Source organism: Oncorhynchus tshawytscha, linkage group LG11 (assembly GCF_018296145.1).
Source record: "Oncorhynchus tshawytscha isolate Ot180627B linkage group LG11, Otsh_v2.0, whole genome shotgun sequence".
Lineage (NCBI taxonomy): Eukaryota > Metazoa > Chordata > Actinopteri > Salmoniformes > Salmonidae > Oncorhynchus > Oncorhynchus tshawytscha.
In genome coordinates this window covers 55,796,095-55,811,094 of record NC_056439.1, presented here as the reverse complement: position 1 = coordinate 55,811,094, position 15,000 = coordinate 55,796,095, and the positions used below count along the sequence as shown (strand labels likewise).

Genomic DNA, 15,000 nt, shown 5'->3' with positions numbered 1-15,000 from the left:
AGCCCCATTCATCTATTACAGTAGTCCTAATACACTAACTAGCCCCATTCATCTATTACAGTAGTCAACCTGCACTAACTAGCCCCATTCATCTATTACAGTAGTCTCACTAACTAGCCCCATTCATCTATTACAGTAGTCCTAATACACTAACTAGCCCCGTTCATCTATTACAGTAGGAAACCTACACTAACTAGCCCCATTCATCTATTACAGTAGTCAACCTACACTAACTAGCCCTGTTCATCTATTACAGTAGTCCTAATACACTAACTAGCCCCATTCATCTATTACAGTAGTCCTAATACACTAACTAGCCCCATTCATCTATTACAGTAGTCACCCTGCACTAACTAGCCCCATTCATCTATTACAGTAGTCAACCTACACTAACTAGCCCTGTTCATCTATTACAGTAGTCCTAATACACTAACTAGCCCCATTCATCTATTACAGTAGTCCTAATACACTAACTAGCCCCATTCATCTATTACAGTAGTCCTAATACACTAACTAGCCCCATTCATCTATTACAGTAGTCCTAATACACTAACTAGCCCCATTCATCTATTACAGTAGTCCTAATACACTAACTAGCCCCATTCATCTATTACAGTAGTCATAATACACTAACTAGCCCCATTCATCTATTACAGTAGTCAACCTACACTAACTAGCCCCATTCATCTATTACAGTAGTCCTAATACACTAACTAGCCCCATTCATCTATTACAGTAGTCCTAATACACTAACTAGCCCCGTTCATCTATTACAGTAGGAAACCTACACTAACTAGCCCCATTCATCTATTACAGTAGTCCTAATACACTAACTAGCCCCATTCATCTATTACAGTAGTCCTAATACACTAACTAGCCCCATTCATCTATTACAGTAGTCCTAATACACTAACTAGCCCCATTCATCTATTACAGTAGTCCTAATACACTAACTAGCCCCATTCATCTATTACAGTAGTCAACCTGCACTAACTAGCCCCATTCATCTATTACAGTAGTCTCACTAACTAGCCCCATTCATCTATTACAGTAGTCTCACTAACTAGCCCCATTCATCTATTACAGTAGTCCTAATACACTAACTAGCCCCGTTCATCTATTACAGTAGGAAACCTACACTAACTAGCCCCATTCATCTATTACAGTAGTCACCCTGCACTAACTAGCCCCATTCATCTATTACAGTAGTCAACCTACACTAACTAGCCCTGTTCATCTATTACAGTAGTCCTAATACACTAACTAGCCCCATTCATCTATTACAGTAGTCCTAATACACTAACTAGCCCCATTCATCTATTACAGTAGTCCTAATACACTAACTAGCCCCATTCATCTATTACAGTAGTCAACCTACACTAACTAGCCCCATTCATCTATTACAGTAGTCCTAATACACTAACTAGCCCCATTCATCTATTACAGTAGTCCTAATACACTAACTAGCCCCATTCATCTATTACAGTAGTCAACCTACACTAACTAGCCCCATTCATCTATTACAGTAGTCTCACTAACTAGCCCTGTTCATCTATTACAGTAGTCTCCCTACACTAACTAGCCCCGTTCATCTATTACAGTAGTCTCCCTACACTAACTAGCCCCATTCATCTATTACCATAGTCTCCCTAAACTAACTAGCCCCATTCATCTATTACAGTAGTCTCCCTAAACTAACTAGCCCCATTCATCTATTACAGTAGTCTCCCTAAACTAACTAGCCCCATTCATCTATTACAGTAGTCTCCCTAAACTAACTAGCCCCATTCATCTATTACAGTAGTCACCCTACACTACTAGTGTGGCATATAACACCCCCCAGCAGTTGACATTGCATGAAAAGAGTGTCCCCTCTCACCATATCTTCCAACTCTCTCTCTCTCCCTCTCACCATATCTCTCCCTCCCTCTCTCTAACCTTTTGGTGAGGACATCAGTTTGGGGAGAGGCTGTTTCCCAGCAGCAGCTCAGAGGATCTGATTGGTTGATAGGCTTTGGATTCTGTGTGGTTTCTGGACTGGGATTGGCTAGTTCTGTGCAGCGCTGCTCTGCGTCTCGTTAATTAGATGACCAGGATCATCTATAATTTGAGTGAAGGGGTTTGAGTGAAGAAAAGTACTCTCCTAGTCCTCCCTCTCTTCCTCTCCCCCTCTCCTCCCCCTCTCCTCTTCTTCTCCCCCTCCTCTTCTTCTCCCCCTCTCCTCTTCTTCTCCCCCTCTCCTCTTCTTCTCCCCCTCTCCTCTTCCTCTCCCCCTCTCCTCTTCCTCTCCCCTCTCCTCTTCCTCTCCCCCTCTCCTCTTCTTCTCCCCCCCTCTCCTCTTCCTCTCCCCCTCCTCTTCCTCTCTCCCTCTCCTCCCCCTCTCCTCTCCTTCTCCCCCTCTCCTCTCCTTCTCCCCCTCTCCTCTTCTTCTCCCCCTCTCCTCTTCTTCTCCCCATCTCCCTCTTCTTCTCCCCATCTCCCTCTTCTTCTCCCCCTCTCCTCTTCTTCTCCCCCTCTCCTCTTCCTCTCCCCCTCTCCTCTTCTTCTCCCCCTCTCCTCTCCTCTTCCTCTCCTCCTCTTCTTCTCCCCTTCTCCTCTTCTTCTCCCCTTCTCCTCTTCTTCTCCCCCTCTCCTCTTCTTCTCCCCCTCTCCTCTTCTTCTCCCCCTCTTCTTCTCCCCCTCTTCTTCTCCCCCTCTCCTCTTCTTCTCCCCCTCTCCTCTTCTTCTCCCCCTCTCCTCTTCTTCTCCCCTCTCCCTCTTCCTCTCCTCCTCTTCTTCTCCCCCTCTCCTCTTCCTCTCCTCCTCTTCTTCTCCCCCTCTCCTCTTCTTCTCCCCCTCTCCTCCCCTCTCCTCTTCTTCTCCCACTCTCCTCCCCCTCTCCTCTTCTTCTCCTCCTCTTCTCCTCCCCCTCTCCTCTTCTTCTCCCCCTCTCCTCCCCCTCTCCTCTTCTTCTCCCCCTCTCCTCTTCTTCTCCCCCTCTCCTCTTCTTCTCCCCCTCTCCTCCCTCTCCTCTTCTTCTCCCCTCTCCTCTTCCTCTCCTCCTCTTCTTCTCCCCATCTCCTCTTCTTCTCCCCCTCTCCTCTTCTTCTCCCCCTCTCCTCTTCTTCTCCCCCTCTCCTCCCCCTCTCCTCTTCTTCTCCCTCTCTCTAACCTTTTGGTGAGGACATCAGCTTGGGGAGAGGCTGTTTCCCAGCAGCAGCTCAGAGGATCTGATTGGTTGATAGGCTTTGGATTCTGTGTGGTTTCTGGACTGGGATTGGCTAGTTCTGTGCAGCGCTGCTCTGCGTCTCGTTAATTATAGATGACCAGGATCATCTATAATTTGAGTGAAGGGGTTTGAGTGAAGAAAAGTACTCTCCTAGTCCTCCCTCTCTTCCTCTCCCCCTCTTCTCCCCCTCTCCTCTTCTTCTCCCCCTCTCCTCTTTCTCTCCCCCTCTCCTCTTCCTCTCCTCTTCTTCTCCCCCTCTCCTCTCCTTCTCCCCCTCTCCTCTTCTTCTCCCCATCTCCCTCTTCTTCTCCCCCTCTCCTCTTCTTCTCCCCCTCTCCTCTTCTTCTCACCCTCTCCTCTTCCTCTCCTCCTCTCCTCTTCCTCTCCTCTTCTTCTCCCCCTCTCCTCTTCTTCTCCCCATCTCCTCTTCTTCTCCCCCCTCTCCTTCTCCCCATCTCCTCTTCTTCTCCCCCTCTCCTTCTCCCCATCTCCTCTTCTTCTCCCCCTCTCCTTCTCCCCATCTCCTTCTTCTCCCCCTCTCCTCTTCTTCTCCTCCTCTTCTCCTCTTCTCCTCCCCCTCTCCTCTTCTTCTCCCCCTCTCCTCCCCCTCTCCTCTTCTTCTCCCCCTCTCCTCCCCCTCTCCTCCCCCTCTCCTCCCCCCTCCTCTTCTTCTCCCCCTCTCCTCTTCTTCTTCCCCTCTCCCCCTCTCCTCTTCTCTCCCCCTCTCCCCCTCTCCTCTTCTCCTCCTCTCTCCCCATCTCCCCATCTCCTCTTCTCTCCCCCCCATCTCCTCTTCTCTCCCCCTCCTCCCCCTCTCCTCTTCTTCTCCCCATCTCCTCTTCTCTCCCCCTCCTCCCCCTCTCCTCTTCTCCTCCCCCTCTCCTCTTCTTCTCCCCATCTCCTCTTCTCTCCCCCATCTCCTCTTCTCTCCCCCTCTCCTCTTCTCTCCCCATCTTCTCTTCCTCTCCCCCTCTCCTCTTCCTCTCCCCCTCTCCTCTTCCTCTCCTTCTCCTCCTCTCCTCTTCTCCTCCCCCTCTCCTCTTCTTCTCCCCATCTCCTCTTCTCTCCCCCATCTCCTCTTCTCTCCCCCTCTCCTCTTCTCTCCCCATCTCCTCTTCCTCTCCCCTCTCCTCTTCCTCTCCTTCTCCTCATTCCTCCTATTTCTCAACTGTAATAGGAGGGGTAGAGGTGAGATAATGTTCTCTTAGGGCAGGAGTTGGCCAATAGATTCACCTGCACACTTATTGACCACAACTGAGCCCAAAATAGATTGTATTTTAAAATAACAATAATTTCATACCTTGATCACATACAGTGCCTTCAGACTGGCCTACACGCAATACCCCCTAATCCCAAAGTGAAATCATGTGTTTCAATCAAAAGCTGAAAGGAATAAACATTTGCTTAACAATTCGCATTGATATTTGAATGACTACCCCATCTCTGTAGCCCACATATACAATTATCTGTAAGTCCTAAAGTCAAGCACTGAATGTCAAACACAAAGACCAGGGAGGTTTTCCAATGCCTCGCAAAGGGCACCTATTGGTAGATGGGTAAAAATACAAATAAAAAACTATAAAATAGTAAAAGGGCAAATATTGTGAAACGCTCTTAGAAACACTCACAGCTCTTAAAGTCTTACCCAGAAACACTCACAGCTCTTAAAGTCTTACCCAGAAACACTCACAGCTCTTAAAGTCTTACCCAGAAACACTCACAGCTCTTAAAGTCTTACCCAGAAACACTCACAGCTCTTAAAGTCTTACCCAGAAACACTCACAGCTCTTAAAGTCTTACCCAGAAACACTCACAGCTCTTAAAGTCTTACCCAGAAACACTCACAGCTCTTAAAGTCTTACCCAGAAACACTCACAGCTCTTAAAGTCTTACCCAGAAACACTCACAGCTCTTAGAGCCCTTGCACATCGGCCTAAGGAACTGCATCTCAGTGCTTGAGGTGTCACTACAGACACCCTGGTTCGAATCCAGGCTGTATCACAACTGGCCGTGATTGGGAGACCCATAGGGCCTAGTGTCGTCCGGGTTTGGCCGGGGTAGGCCGTCATTGTGAATAAGAATGTTCTTATCTGCCTTGCCTAGTTAAAGGTTCAATATAAAATATTCATAAAAGGCTCACGGCTGTAATTGCCGCCAAAGTTGCTTCAACAAAGTTTTGACTCGGGTGTGAATACTTATGTAAATGAGATATTTCTGTATTTCATTTTCAATATATTTGCTAAACTCTGTAATAATATGTTTTCACTTCGTCGTTATGGGGTATTGTGTGTAGATGGGTGAGAGAAAAACATCTATCTATTTTGAATCCAGGCTGTAACACAACAAAATGTGGAATAAGTCCAGGGTATGAATACTTTCTGGATGTTCATGTTTTATTTATGGGACTACCTGATGGACAGATTTCCTAAATAAAACATCAGTTTTTCATTAATTCCGGTTTTTCTTTACAAAAATCCCCCCCCAACCGTTTCTTATTTTATTGTAAAACCTTTGGGGTTTCAAATAAAATCACCTGTGGCTGACCCCTGTCTGAGGGATTCCCAGGGGGAGCTGTGGCTGACCCCTGTCTGAGGGATTCCCAGGGGGAGCTGTGGCTGACCCCTGTCTGAGGGAGCTGTGGCTGACCCCTGTCTGAGGGATTCCCAGGGGGAGCTGTGGCTGACCCCTGTCTGAGGGATTCCCAGGGGGAGCTGTGGCTGACCCCTGTCTGAGGGATTCCCAGGGGGAGCTGTGGCTGACCCCTGTCTGAGGGATTCCCAGGGGAGCTGTGGCTGACCCCTGTCTGAGGGATTCCCAGAGGGAGCTGTGGCTGACCCCTGTCTGAGGGATTCCCAGGGGAGCTGTGGCTGACCCCTGTCTGAGGGATTCCCAGAGGGAGCTGTGGCTGACCCCTGTCTGAGGGATTCCCAGAGGGAGCTGTGGCTGACCCCTGTCTGAGGGATTCCCAGAGGGAGCTGTGGCTCAAATCAAATTTATTTGTCACATACACATGGTTAGCAGATGTTAATGCGAGTGTAGCGAAATGCTTGTGCTTCTAGTTCCGACAATGCAGTAATAACGAGCAAGTAATCTAACTAACAATTCCAAAAAAAAACTACTGTCTTATACACAGTGTAAGGGGATAAAGAATATGTACATAAGGATATATGAATGAGTGATGGTACAGAGCAGCATAGGCAAGATACAGTAGATGATATCGAGTACAGTATATACATATGAGATAAGTATGTAAACCAAGTGGCATAGTTAAAGTGGCTAGTGATACATGTATTACATAAGGATGCAGTCGATGATATAGAGTACAGTATCAACGTATGCATATGAGATGAACAATGTAGGGTAAGTAACATTATATAAGGTAGCATTGTTTAAAGTGGCTAGTGATATATTTACATAATTTCCCATCAATTCCCATGATTAAAGTGGCTGGAGTAGAGTCAGTGTCATTGACAGTGTGTTGGCAGTAGCCACTCAATGTTAGTGGTGGCTGTTTAACAGTCTGATGGCCTTGAGATAGAAGCTGTTTTTCAGTCTCTCGGTCCCAGCTTTGATGCACCTGTACTGACCTCGCCTTCTGGATGACAGCGGGGTGAACAGGCAGTGGCTCGGGTGGTTGATGTCCTTGATGATCTTTATGGCCTTCCTGTAGCATCGGGTGGTGTAGGTGTCCTGGAGGGCAGGTAGTTTGCCCCCGGTGATGCGTTGTGCAGACCTCACTACCCTCTGGAGAGCCTTACGGTTGAGGGCGGTGCAGTTGCCATACCAGGCGGTGATACAGCCCGCCAGGATGCTCTCGATTGTGCATCTGTAGAAGTTTGTGAGTGCTTTTGGTGACAAGCCGAATTTCTTCAGCCTCCTGAGGTTGAAGAGGCGCTGCTGCGCCTTCCTCACGATGCTGTCTGTGTGAGTGGACCAATTCAGTTTGTCTGTGATGTGTATGCCGAGGAACTTAAAACTTGCTACCCCTGTCTGAGGGATTCCCAGGGGGAGCTGTGGCTGACCCCTGTCTGAGGGATTCCCAGAGGGAGCTGTGGCTGACCCCTGTCTGAGGGATTCCCAGAGGCAGAAGGAGAGGAAAGAGAGACCTCTCTCTAACTCCTCCTCTTCCTGTCTTCTCCCAGCTGCTTCCTTTCGCTAACCCCTTCTCTTCCTGTCTCAAACTTCTCCTCTTCCTGTCTCCTCCCAGCTGCTTCCTTTCTCTCCTCCTGGTGGCGGCAGTCGTCTGGAAGATCAAACAGAGCTGCTGGGCGTCACGGCGACGAGAGGTGAGTGGTTACCACGGTTATTGTTTCCAACATCTGACCAACACCTGGATAAAACCTATCCCTGAGTGGGTCTGTTCTGTTGCACTTTCACTACTGTGGCAGTTACCTGAGGAAGTCTGGTTGCCATGTTGAAGATGAGTTAACCTCTTTTGAATGTCAATATTCAACACGTGTAGAGAAGGGCGATATCTAAAGAAATCCATATGTCCATGAATTGACTGAATACGATAATGATCTGTGTGTGACTTCCTCCAGCTCTAGTGGTGTCCCAGCTCTAGTGTGTAGTGATGTCCCAGCTCTAGTGTGTAGTGATGTTCCAGCTCTAGTGTGTAGTGATGTCCCAGCTCTAGTGTGTAGTGATGTTCCAGCTCTAGTGATGTCCCAGCTCTAGTGTGTAGTGATGTTCCAGCTCTAGTGTGTAGTGATGTCCCAGCTCTAGTGTGTAGTGATGTCCCAGCTCTAGTGTGTAGTGATGTTCCAGCTCTAGTGTGTAGTGATGTCCCAGCTCTAGTGTGTAGTGATGTCCCAGCTCTAGTGTGTAGTGGTGTCCCAGCTCTAGTGATGTCCCAGCTCTAGTGATGTCCCATCTCTAGTGGTGTCCCAGCTCTAGTGTGTAGTGATGTCCCAGCTCTAGTGTGTAGTGATGTTCCAGCTCTAGTGTGTAGTGATGTCCCAGCTCTAGTGTGTAGTGATGTTCCAGCTCTAGTGATGTCCCAGCTCTAGTGTGTAGTGATGTTCCAGCTCTAGTGTGTAGTGATGTCCCAGCTCTAGTGTGTAGTGATGTCCCAGCTCTAGTGTGTAGTGATGTTCCAGCTCTAGTGTGTAGTGATGTCCCAGCTCTAGTGTGTAGTGATGTCCCAGCTCTAGTGTGTAGTGATGTCCCAGCTCTAGTGTGTAGTGGTGTCCCAGCTCTAGTGTGTAGTGATGTTCCAGCTCTAGTGTGTAGTGGTGTCCCAGCTCTAGTGTGTAGTGATGTTCCAGCTCTAGTGTGTAGTGATGTTCCAGCTCTAGTGTGTAGTGATGTCCCAGCTCTAGTGTGTAGTGATGTTCCAGCTCTAGTGTGTAGTGATGTTCCAGCTCTAGTGTGTAGTGGTGTCCCAGCTCTAGTGTGTAGTGATGTCCAGCTCTAGTGTGTAGTGATGTCCCAGCTCTAGTGTGTAGTGATGTCCCAGCTCTAGTGTGTAGTGATGTTCCAGCTCTAGTGTGTAGTGATGTTCCAGCTCTAGTGTGTAGTGATGTTCCAGCTCTAGTGTGTAGTGATGTTCCAGCTCTAGTGTGTAGTGATGTTCCAGCTCTAGTGTGTAGTGATGTTCCAGCTCTAGTGTGTAGGGATGTCCCAGCTCTAGTGTGTAGTGATGTTCCAGCTCTAGTGTGTAGTGATGTTCCAGCTCTAGTGTGTAGTGGTGTCCCAGCTCTAGTGTGTAGTGGTGTCCCAGCTCTAGTGATGTCCCAGCTCTAGTGTGTAGTGGTGTCCCAGCTCTAGTGTGTAGTGGTGTCCCAGCTCTAGTGTGTAGTGATATCCCAGCTCTAGTGTGTAGTGGTGTCCCAGCTCTAGTGTGTAGTGGTGTCCCAGCTCTAGTGTGTAGTGGTGTCCCAGCTCTAGTGTGTAGTGGTGTCCCAGCTCTAGTGTGTAGTGGTGTCCCAGCTCTAGTGTGTAGTGGTGTCCCAGCTCTAGTGATGTCCCAGCTCTAGTGTGTAGTGGTGTCCCAGCTCTAGTGTGTAGTGATATCCCAGCTCTAGTGTGTAGTGGTGTCCCAGCTCTAGTGTGTAGTGGTGTCCCAGCTCTAGTGGTGTCCCATCTCTAGTGGTGTCCCAGCTCTAGTGTGTAGTGATGTCCCAGCTCTAGTGTGTATTGGTGTCCCAGCTCTAGTGTGTAGTGATGTCCCAGCTCTAGTGTGTAGTGGTGTCCCAGCTCTAGTGATGTCCCAGCTCTAGTGGTGTCCCAGCTCTAGTGTGTAGTGGTGTCCCAGCTCTAGTGTGTAGTGGTGTCCCAGCTCTAGTGTGTAGTGGTGTCCCAGCTCTAGTGATGTCCCAGCTCTAGTGTGTAGTGGTGTCCCAGCTCTAGTGTGTAGTGGTGTCCCAGCTCTAGTGTGTAGTGGTGTCCCAGCTCTAATGTGTAGTGGTGTCCCAGCTCTAGTGTGTAGTGGTGTCCCAGCTCTAGTGTGTAGTGGTGTCCCAGCTCTAGTGTGTAGTGGTGTCCCAGCTCTAGTGTGTAGTGATGTCCCAGCTCTAGTGTGTAATGGTGTCCCAGCTCTAGTGTGTAGTGATGTTCCAGCTCTAGTGTGTAGTGATGTTCCAGCGCTAGTGTGTAGTGATGTTCCAGCGCTAGTGTGTAGTGATGTTCCAGCTCTAGTGTGTAGTGATGTTCCAGCTCTAGTGTGTAGTGATGTCCCAGCTCTAGTGTGTAGTGATGTTCCAGCTCTAGTGTGTAGTGATGTTCCAGCTCTAGTGTGTAGTGATGTTCCAGCTCTAGTGTGTAGTGATGTTCCAGCTCTAGTGTGTAGTGATGTTCCAGCTCTAGTGTGTAGTGATGTCCCAGCTCTAGTGTGTAGTGATGTTCCAGCTCTAGTGTGTAGTGATGTTCCAGCGCTAGTGTGTAGTGATGTTCCAGCTCTAGTGTGTAGTGATGTTCCAGCTCTAGTGTGTAGTGGTGTCCCAGCTCTAGTGTGTAGTGGTGTCCCAGCTCTAGTGTGTAGTGGTGTCCCAGCTCTAGTGTGTAGTGGTGTCCCAGCTCTAGTGGTGTCCCAGCTCTAGTGATGTCCCAGCTCTAGTGGTGTCCCATCTCTAGTGGTGTCCCAGCTCTAGTGTGTAGTGATGTCCCAGCTCTAGTGTGTAGTGGTGTCCCAGCTCTAGTGTGTAGTGATGTTCCAGCTCTAGTGTTTTAGTGATGTTCCAGCTCTAGTGTTTTAGTGATGTTCCAGCTCTAGTGTTTTAGTGATGTTCCAGCTCTAGTGTGTAGTGATGTTCCAGCTCTAGTGTTTTAGTGATGTTCCAGCTCTAGTGTTTTAGTGATGTTCCAGCTCTAGTGTTTTAGTGATGTTCCAGCTCTAGTGTGTAGTGATGTTCCAGCTCTAGTGTGTAGTGGTGTCCCAGCTCTAGTGTGTAGTGGTGTCCCAGCTCTAGTGTGTAGTGATGTCCCAGCTCTAGTGATGTCCCAGCTCTAGTGTGTAGTGGTGTCCCAGCTCTAGTGATGTCCCAGCTCTAGTGGTGTCCCAGCTCTAGTGTGTAGTGGTGTCCCAGCTCTAGTGTGTAGTGATGTCCCAGCTCTAGTGATGTCCCAGCTCTAGTGTGTAGTGGTGTCCCAGCTCTAGTTTGTAGTGATATCCCAGCTCTAGTGTGTAGTGGTGTCCCAGCTCTAGTGTGTAGTGATATCCCAGCTCTAGTGTGTAGTGGTGTCCCAGCTCTAGTGTGTAGTGATATCCCAGCTCTAGTGTGTAGTGGTGTCCCAGCTCTAGTGTGTAGTGGTGTCTCAGCTCTAGTGGTGTCCCAGCTCTAGTGATGTCCCAGCTCTAGTGGTGTCCCAGCTCTAGTGTGTAGTGATGTCCCAGGTCTAGTGTGTAGTGGTGTCCCAGCTCTAGTGATGTCCCAGCTCTAGTGTGTAGTGGTGTCCCAGCTCTAGTGTGTAGTGGTGTCCCAGCTCTAGTGTGTAGTGATGTTCCAGCTCTAGTGTGTAGTGATGTTCCAGCTCTAGTGTGTAGTGGTGTCCCAGCTCTAGTGTGTAGTGGTGTCCCAGCTCTAGTGTGTAGTGGTGTCCCAGCTCTAGTGTGTAGTGGTGTCCCAGCTCTAGTGTGTAGTGATTTCCCAGCTCTAGTGTGTAGTGGTGTCCCAGCTCTAGTGTGTAGTGGTGTCCCAGCTCTAGTGTGTAGTGGTGTCTCAGCTCTAGTGTGTAGTGGTGTCCCAGCTCTAGTGATGTCCCAGCTCTAGTGTGTAGTGGTGTCCCAGCTCTAGTGTGTAGTGGTGTCCCAGCTCTAGTGTGTAGTGATATCCCAGCTCTAGTGTGTAGTGGTGTCCCAGCTCTAGTGTGTAGTGGTGTCCCAGCTCTAGTGTGTAGTGGTGTCCCAGCTCTAGTGTGTAGTGGTGTCCCAGCTCTAGTGTGTAGTGGTGTCCCAGCTCTAGTGTGTAGTGGTGTCCCAGCTCTAGTGATGTCCCAGCTCTAGTGTGTAGTGGTGTCCCAGCTCTAGTGTGTAGTGATATCCCAGCTCTAGTGTGTAGTGGTGTCCCAGCTCTAGTGTGTAGTGGTGTCCCAGCTCTAGTGGTGTCCCATCTCTAGTGGTGTCCCAGCTCTAGTGTGTAGTGATGTCCCAGCTCTAGTGTGTATTGGTGTCCCAGCTCTAGTGTGTAGTGATGTCCCAGCTCTAGTGTGTAGTGATATCCCAGCTCTAGTGTGTAGTGATGTCCCAGCTCTAGTGTGTAGTGGTGTCCCAGCTCTAGTGTGTAGTGGTGTCCCAGCTCTAGTGTGTAGTGGTGTCCCAGCTCTAGTGTGTAGTGGTGTCCCAGCTCTAGTGATGTCCCAGCTCTAGTGTGTAGTGGTGTCCCAGCTCTAGTGTGTAGTGATATCCCAGCTCTAGTGTGTAGTGGTGTCCCAGCTCTAGTGATGTCCCAGCTCTAGTGGTGTCCCAGCTCTAGTGTGTAGTGATGTCCCAGCTCTAGTGTGTAGTGATATCCCAGCTCTAGTGTGTAGTGATATCCCAGCTCTAGTGTGTAGTGGTGTCCCAGCTCTAGTGATGTCCCAGCTCTAGTGGTGTCCCATCTCTAGTGGTGTCCCAGCTCTAGTGTGTAGTGATGTCCCAGCTCTAGTATGTAGTGATATCCCAGCTCTAGTGTGTAGTGATATCCCAGCTCTAGTGTGTAGTGGTGTCCCAGCTCTAGTGTGTAGTGGTGTCCCAGCTCTAGTAATGTCCCATCTCTAGTGGTGTCCCAGCTCTAGTGTGTAGTGATATCCCAGCTCTAGTGTGTAGTGATATCCCAGCTCTAGTGTGTAGTGATATCCCAGCTCTAGTGTGTAGTGATATCCCAGCTCTAGTGTGTAGTGGTGTCCCAGCTCTAGTGTGTAGTGGTGTCCCAGCTCTAGTGTGTAGTGGTGTCCCAGCTCTAGTGATGTCCCAGCTCTAGTGATGTCCCATCTCTAGTGGTGTCCCAGCTCTAGTGTGTAGTGATGTCCCAGCTCTAGTGTGTAGTGGTGTCCCAGCTCTAGTGTGTAGTGGTGTCCCAGCTCTAGTGTGTAGTGGTGTCCCAGCTCTAGTGTGTAGTGGTGTCCCAGCTCTAGTGTGTAGTGGTGTCCCAGCTCTAGTGTGTAGTGGTGTCCCAGCTCTAGTGTGTAGTGGTGTCCCAGCTCTAGTGGTGTCCCAGCTCTAGTGATGTCCCAGCTCTAGTGTGTAGTGGTGTCCCAGCTCTAGTGTGTAGTGATATCCCAGCTCTAGTGTGTAGTGGTGTCCCAGCTCTAGTGATGTCCCAGCTCTAGTGGTGTCCCATCTCTAATGGTGTCCCAGCTCTAGTGTGTAGTGATGTCCCAGCTCTAGTGTGTAGTGGTGTCCCAGCTCTAGTGTGTAGTGATGTTCCAGCTCTAGTGTGTAGTGGTGTCCCAGCTCTAGTGTGTAGTGGTGTCCCAGCTCTAGTGTGTAGTGGTGTCCCAGCTCTAGTGATGTCCCAGCTCTAGTGGTGTCACAGCTCTAGTGTGTAGTGATGTCCCAGCTCTAGTGTGTAGTGGTGTCCCAGCTCTAGTGATGTCCAAGCTCTAGTGTGTAGTGGTGTCCCAGCTCTAGTGTGTAGTGATATCCCAGCTCTAGTGTGTAGTGATATCCCAGCTCTAGTGTGTAGTGGTGTCCCAGCTCTAGTGTGTAGTGGTGTCCCAGCTCTAGTGATGTCCCAGCTCTAGTGATGTCCCATCTCTAGTGGTGTCCCAGCTCTAGTGTGTAGTGATGTCCCAGCTCTAGTGTGTTGTGGTGTCCCAGCTCTAGTGTGTAGTGATGTTCCAGCTCTAGTGTGTAGTGATGTTCCAGCTCTAGTGTGTAGTGGTGTCCCAGCTCTAGTGTGTAGTGGTGTCCCAGCTCTAGTGTGTAGTGGTGTCCCAGCTCTAGTGATGTCCCAGCTCTAGTGATATCCCAGCTCTAGTGTGTAGTGATATCCCAGCTCTAGTGTGTAGTGATATCCCAGCTCTAGTGTGTAGTGATATCCCAGCTCTAGTGTGTAGTGGTGTCCCAGCTCTAGTGTGTAGTGGTGTCCCAGCTCTAGTGATGTCCCAGCTCTAGTGATGTCCCATCTCTAGTGGTGTCCCAGCTCTAGTGTGTAGTGATGTCCCAGCTCTAGTGTGTTGTGGTGTCCCAGCTCTAGTGTGTAGTGATGTTCCAGCTCTAGTGTGTAGTGATGTTCCAGCTCTAGTGTGTAGTGGTGTCCCAGCTCTAGTGTGTAGTGGTGTCCCAGCTCTAGTGTGTAGTGGTGTCCCAGCTCTAGTGATGTCCCAGCTCTAGTGGTGTCCCAGCTCTAGTGTGTAGTGATGTCCCAGCTCTAGTGTGTAGTGGTGTCCCAGCTCTAGTGATGTCCAAGCTCTAGTGTGTAGTGGTGTCCCAGCTCTAGTGTGTAGTGATATCCCAGCTCTAGTGTGTAGTGATATCCCAGCTCTAGTGTGTAGTGGTGTCCCAGCTCTAGTGTGTAGTGGTGTCCCAGCTCTAGTGATGTCCCAGCTCTAGTAATGTCCCATCTCTAGTGGTGTCCCAGCTCTAGTGTGTAGTGATATCCCAGCTCTAGTGTGTAGTGATATCCCAGCTCTAGTGTGTAGTGATATCCCAGCTCTAGTGTGTAGTGATATCCCAGCTCTAGTGTGTAGTGATATCCCAGCTCTAGTGTGTAGTGGTGTCCCAGCTCTAGTGTGTAGTGGTGTCCCAGCTCTAGTGATGTCCCAGCTCTAGTGATGTCCCATCTCTAGTGGTGTCCCAGCTCTAGTGTGTAGTGATGTCCCAGCTCTAGTGTGTTGTGGTGTCCCAGCTCTAGTGTGTAGTGATGTTCCAGCTCTAGTGTGTAGTGGTGTCCCAGCTCTAGTGTGTAGTGGTGTCCCAGCTCTAGTGTGTAGTGGTGTCCCAGCTCTAGTGTGTAGTGGTGTCCCAGCTCTAGTGTGTAGTGGTGTCCCAGCTCTAGTGTGTAGTGGTGTCCCAGCTCTAGTGTGTAGTGGTGTCCCAGCTCTAGTGTGTAGTGGTGTCCCAGCTCTAGTGTGTAGTGGTGTCCCAGCTCTAGTGTGTAGTGGTGTCCCAGCTCTAGTGTGTAGTGGTGTCTCAGCTCTAGTGGTGTCCCAGCTCTAGTGGTGTCCCAGCTCTAGTGTGTAGTGGTGTCCCAGCTCTAGTGTGTAGTGGTGTCCCAGCTCTAGTGTGTAGTGGTGTCCCAGCTCTAGTGATGTCCCAGCTCTAGTGGTGTCCCAGCTCTAGTGTGTAGTGGTGTCCCAGCTCTAGCGTGTAGTGGTGTCCCAGCTCTAGCGTGTAGTGGTGTCCCAGCTCTAGCGTGTAGTGGTGTCTACAC

The 15,000-nt window shown here is 49.5% G+C and overlaps 1 protein-coding gene across 1 annotated transcript in view; it reads left to right on the top strand.

The window, feature by feature from the left end:
- LOC112236362 (attractin) overlaps positions 1–15,000 on the top strand; it is a 210,999-nt gene that overhangs the window by 178,035 nt on the left and 17,964 nt on the right. Inside the window, 1 exon segment of the mRNA XM_042330405.1 lies at positions 7,416–7,494. Within this exon segment, the coding sequence (XP_042186339.1) occupies positions 7,416–7,494 (79 nt within the window).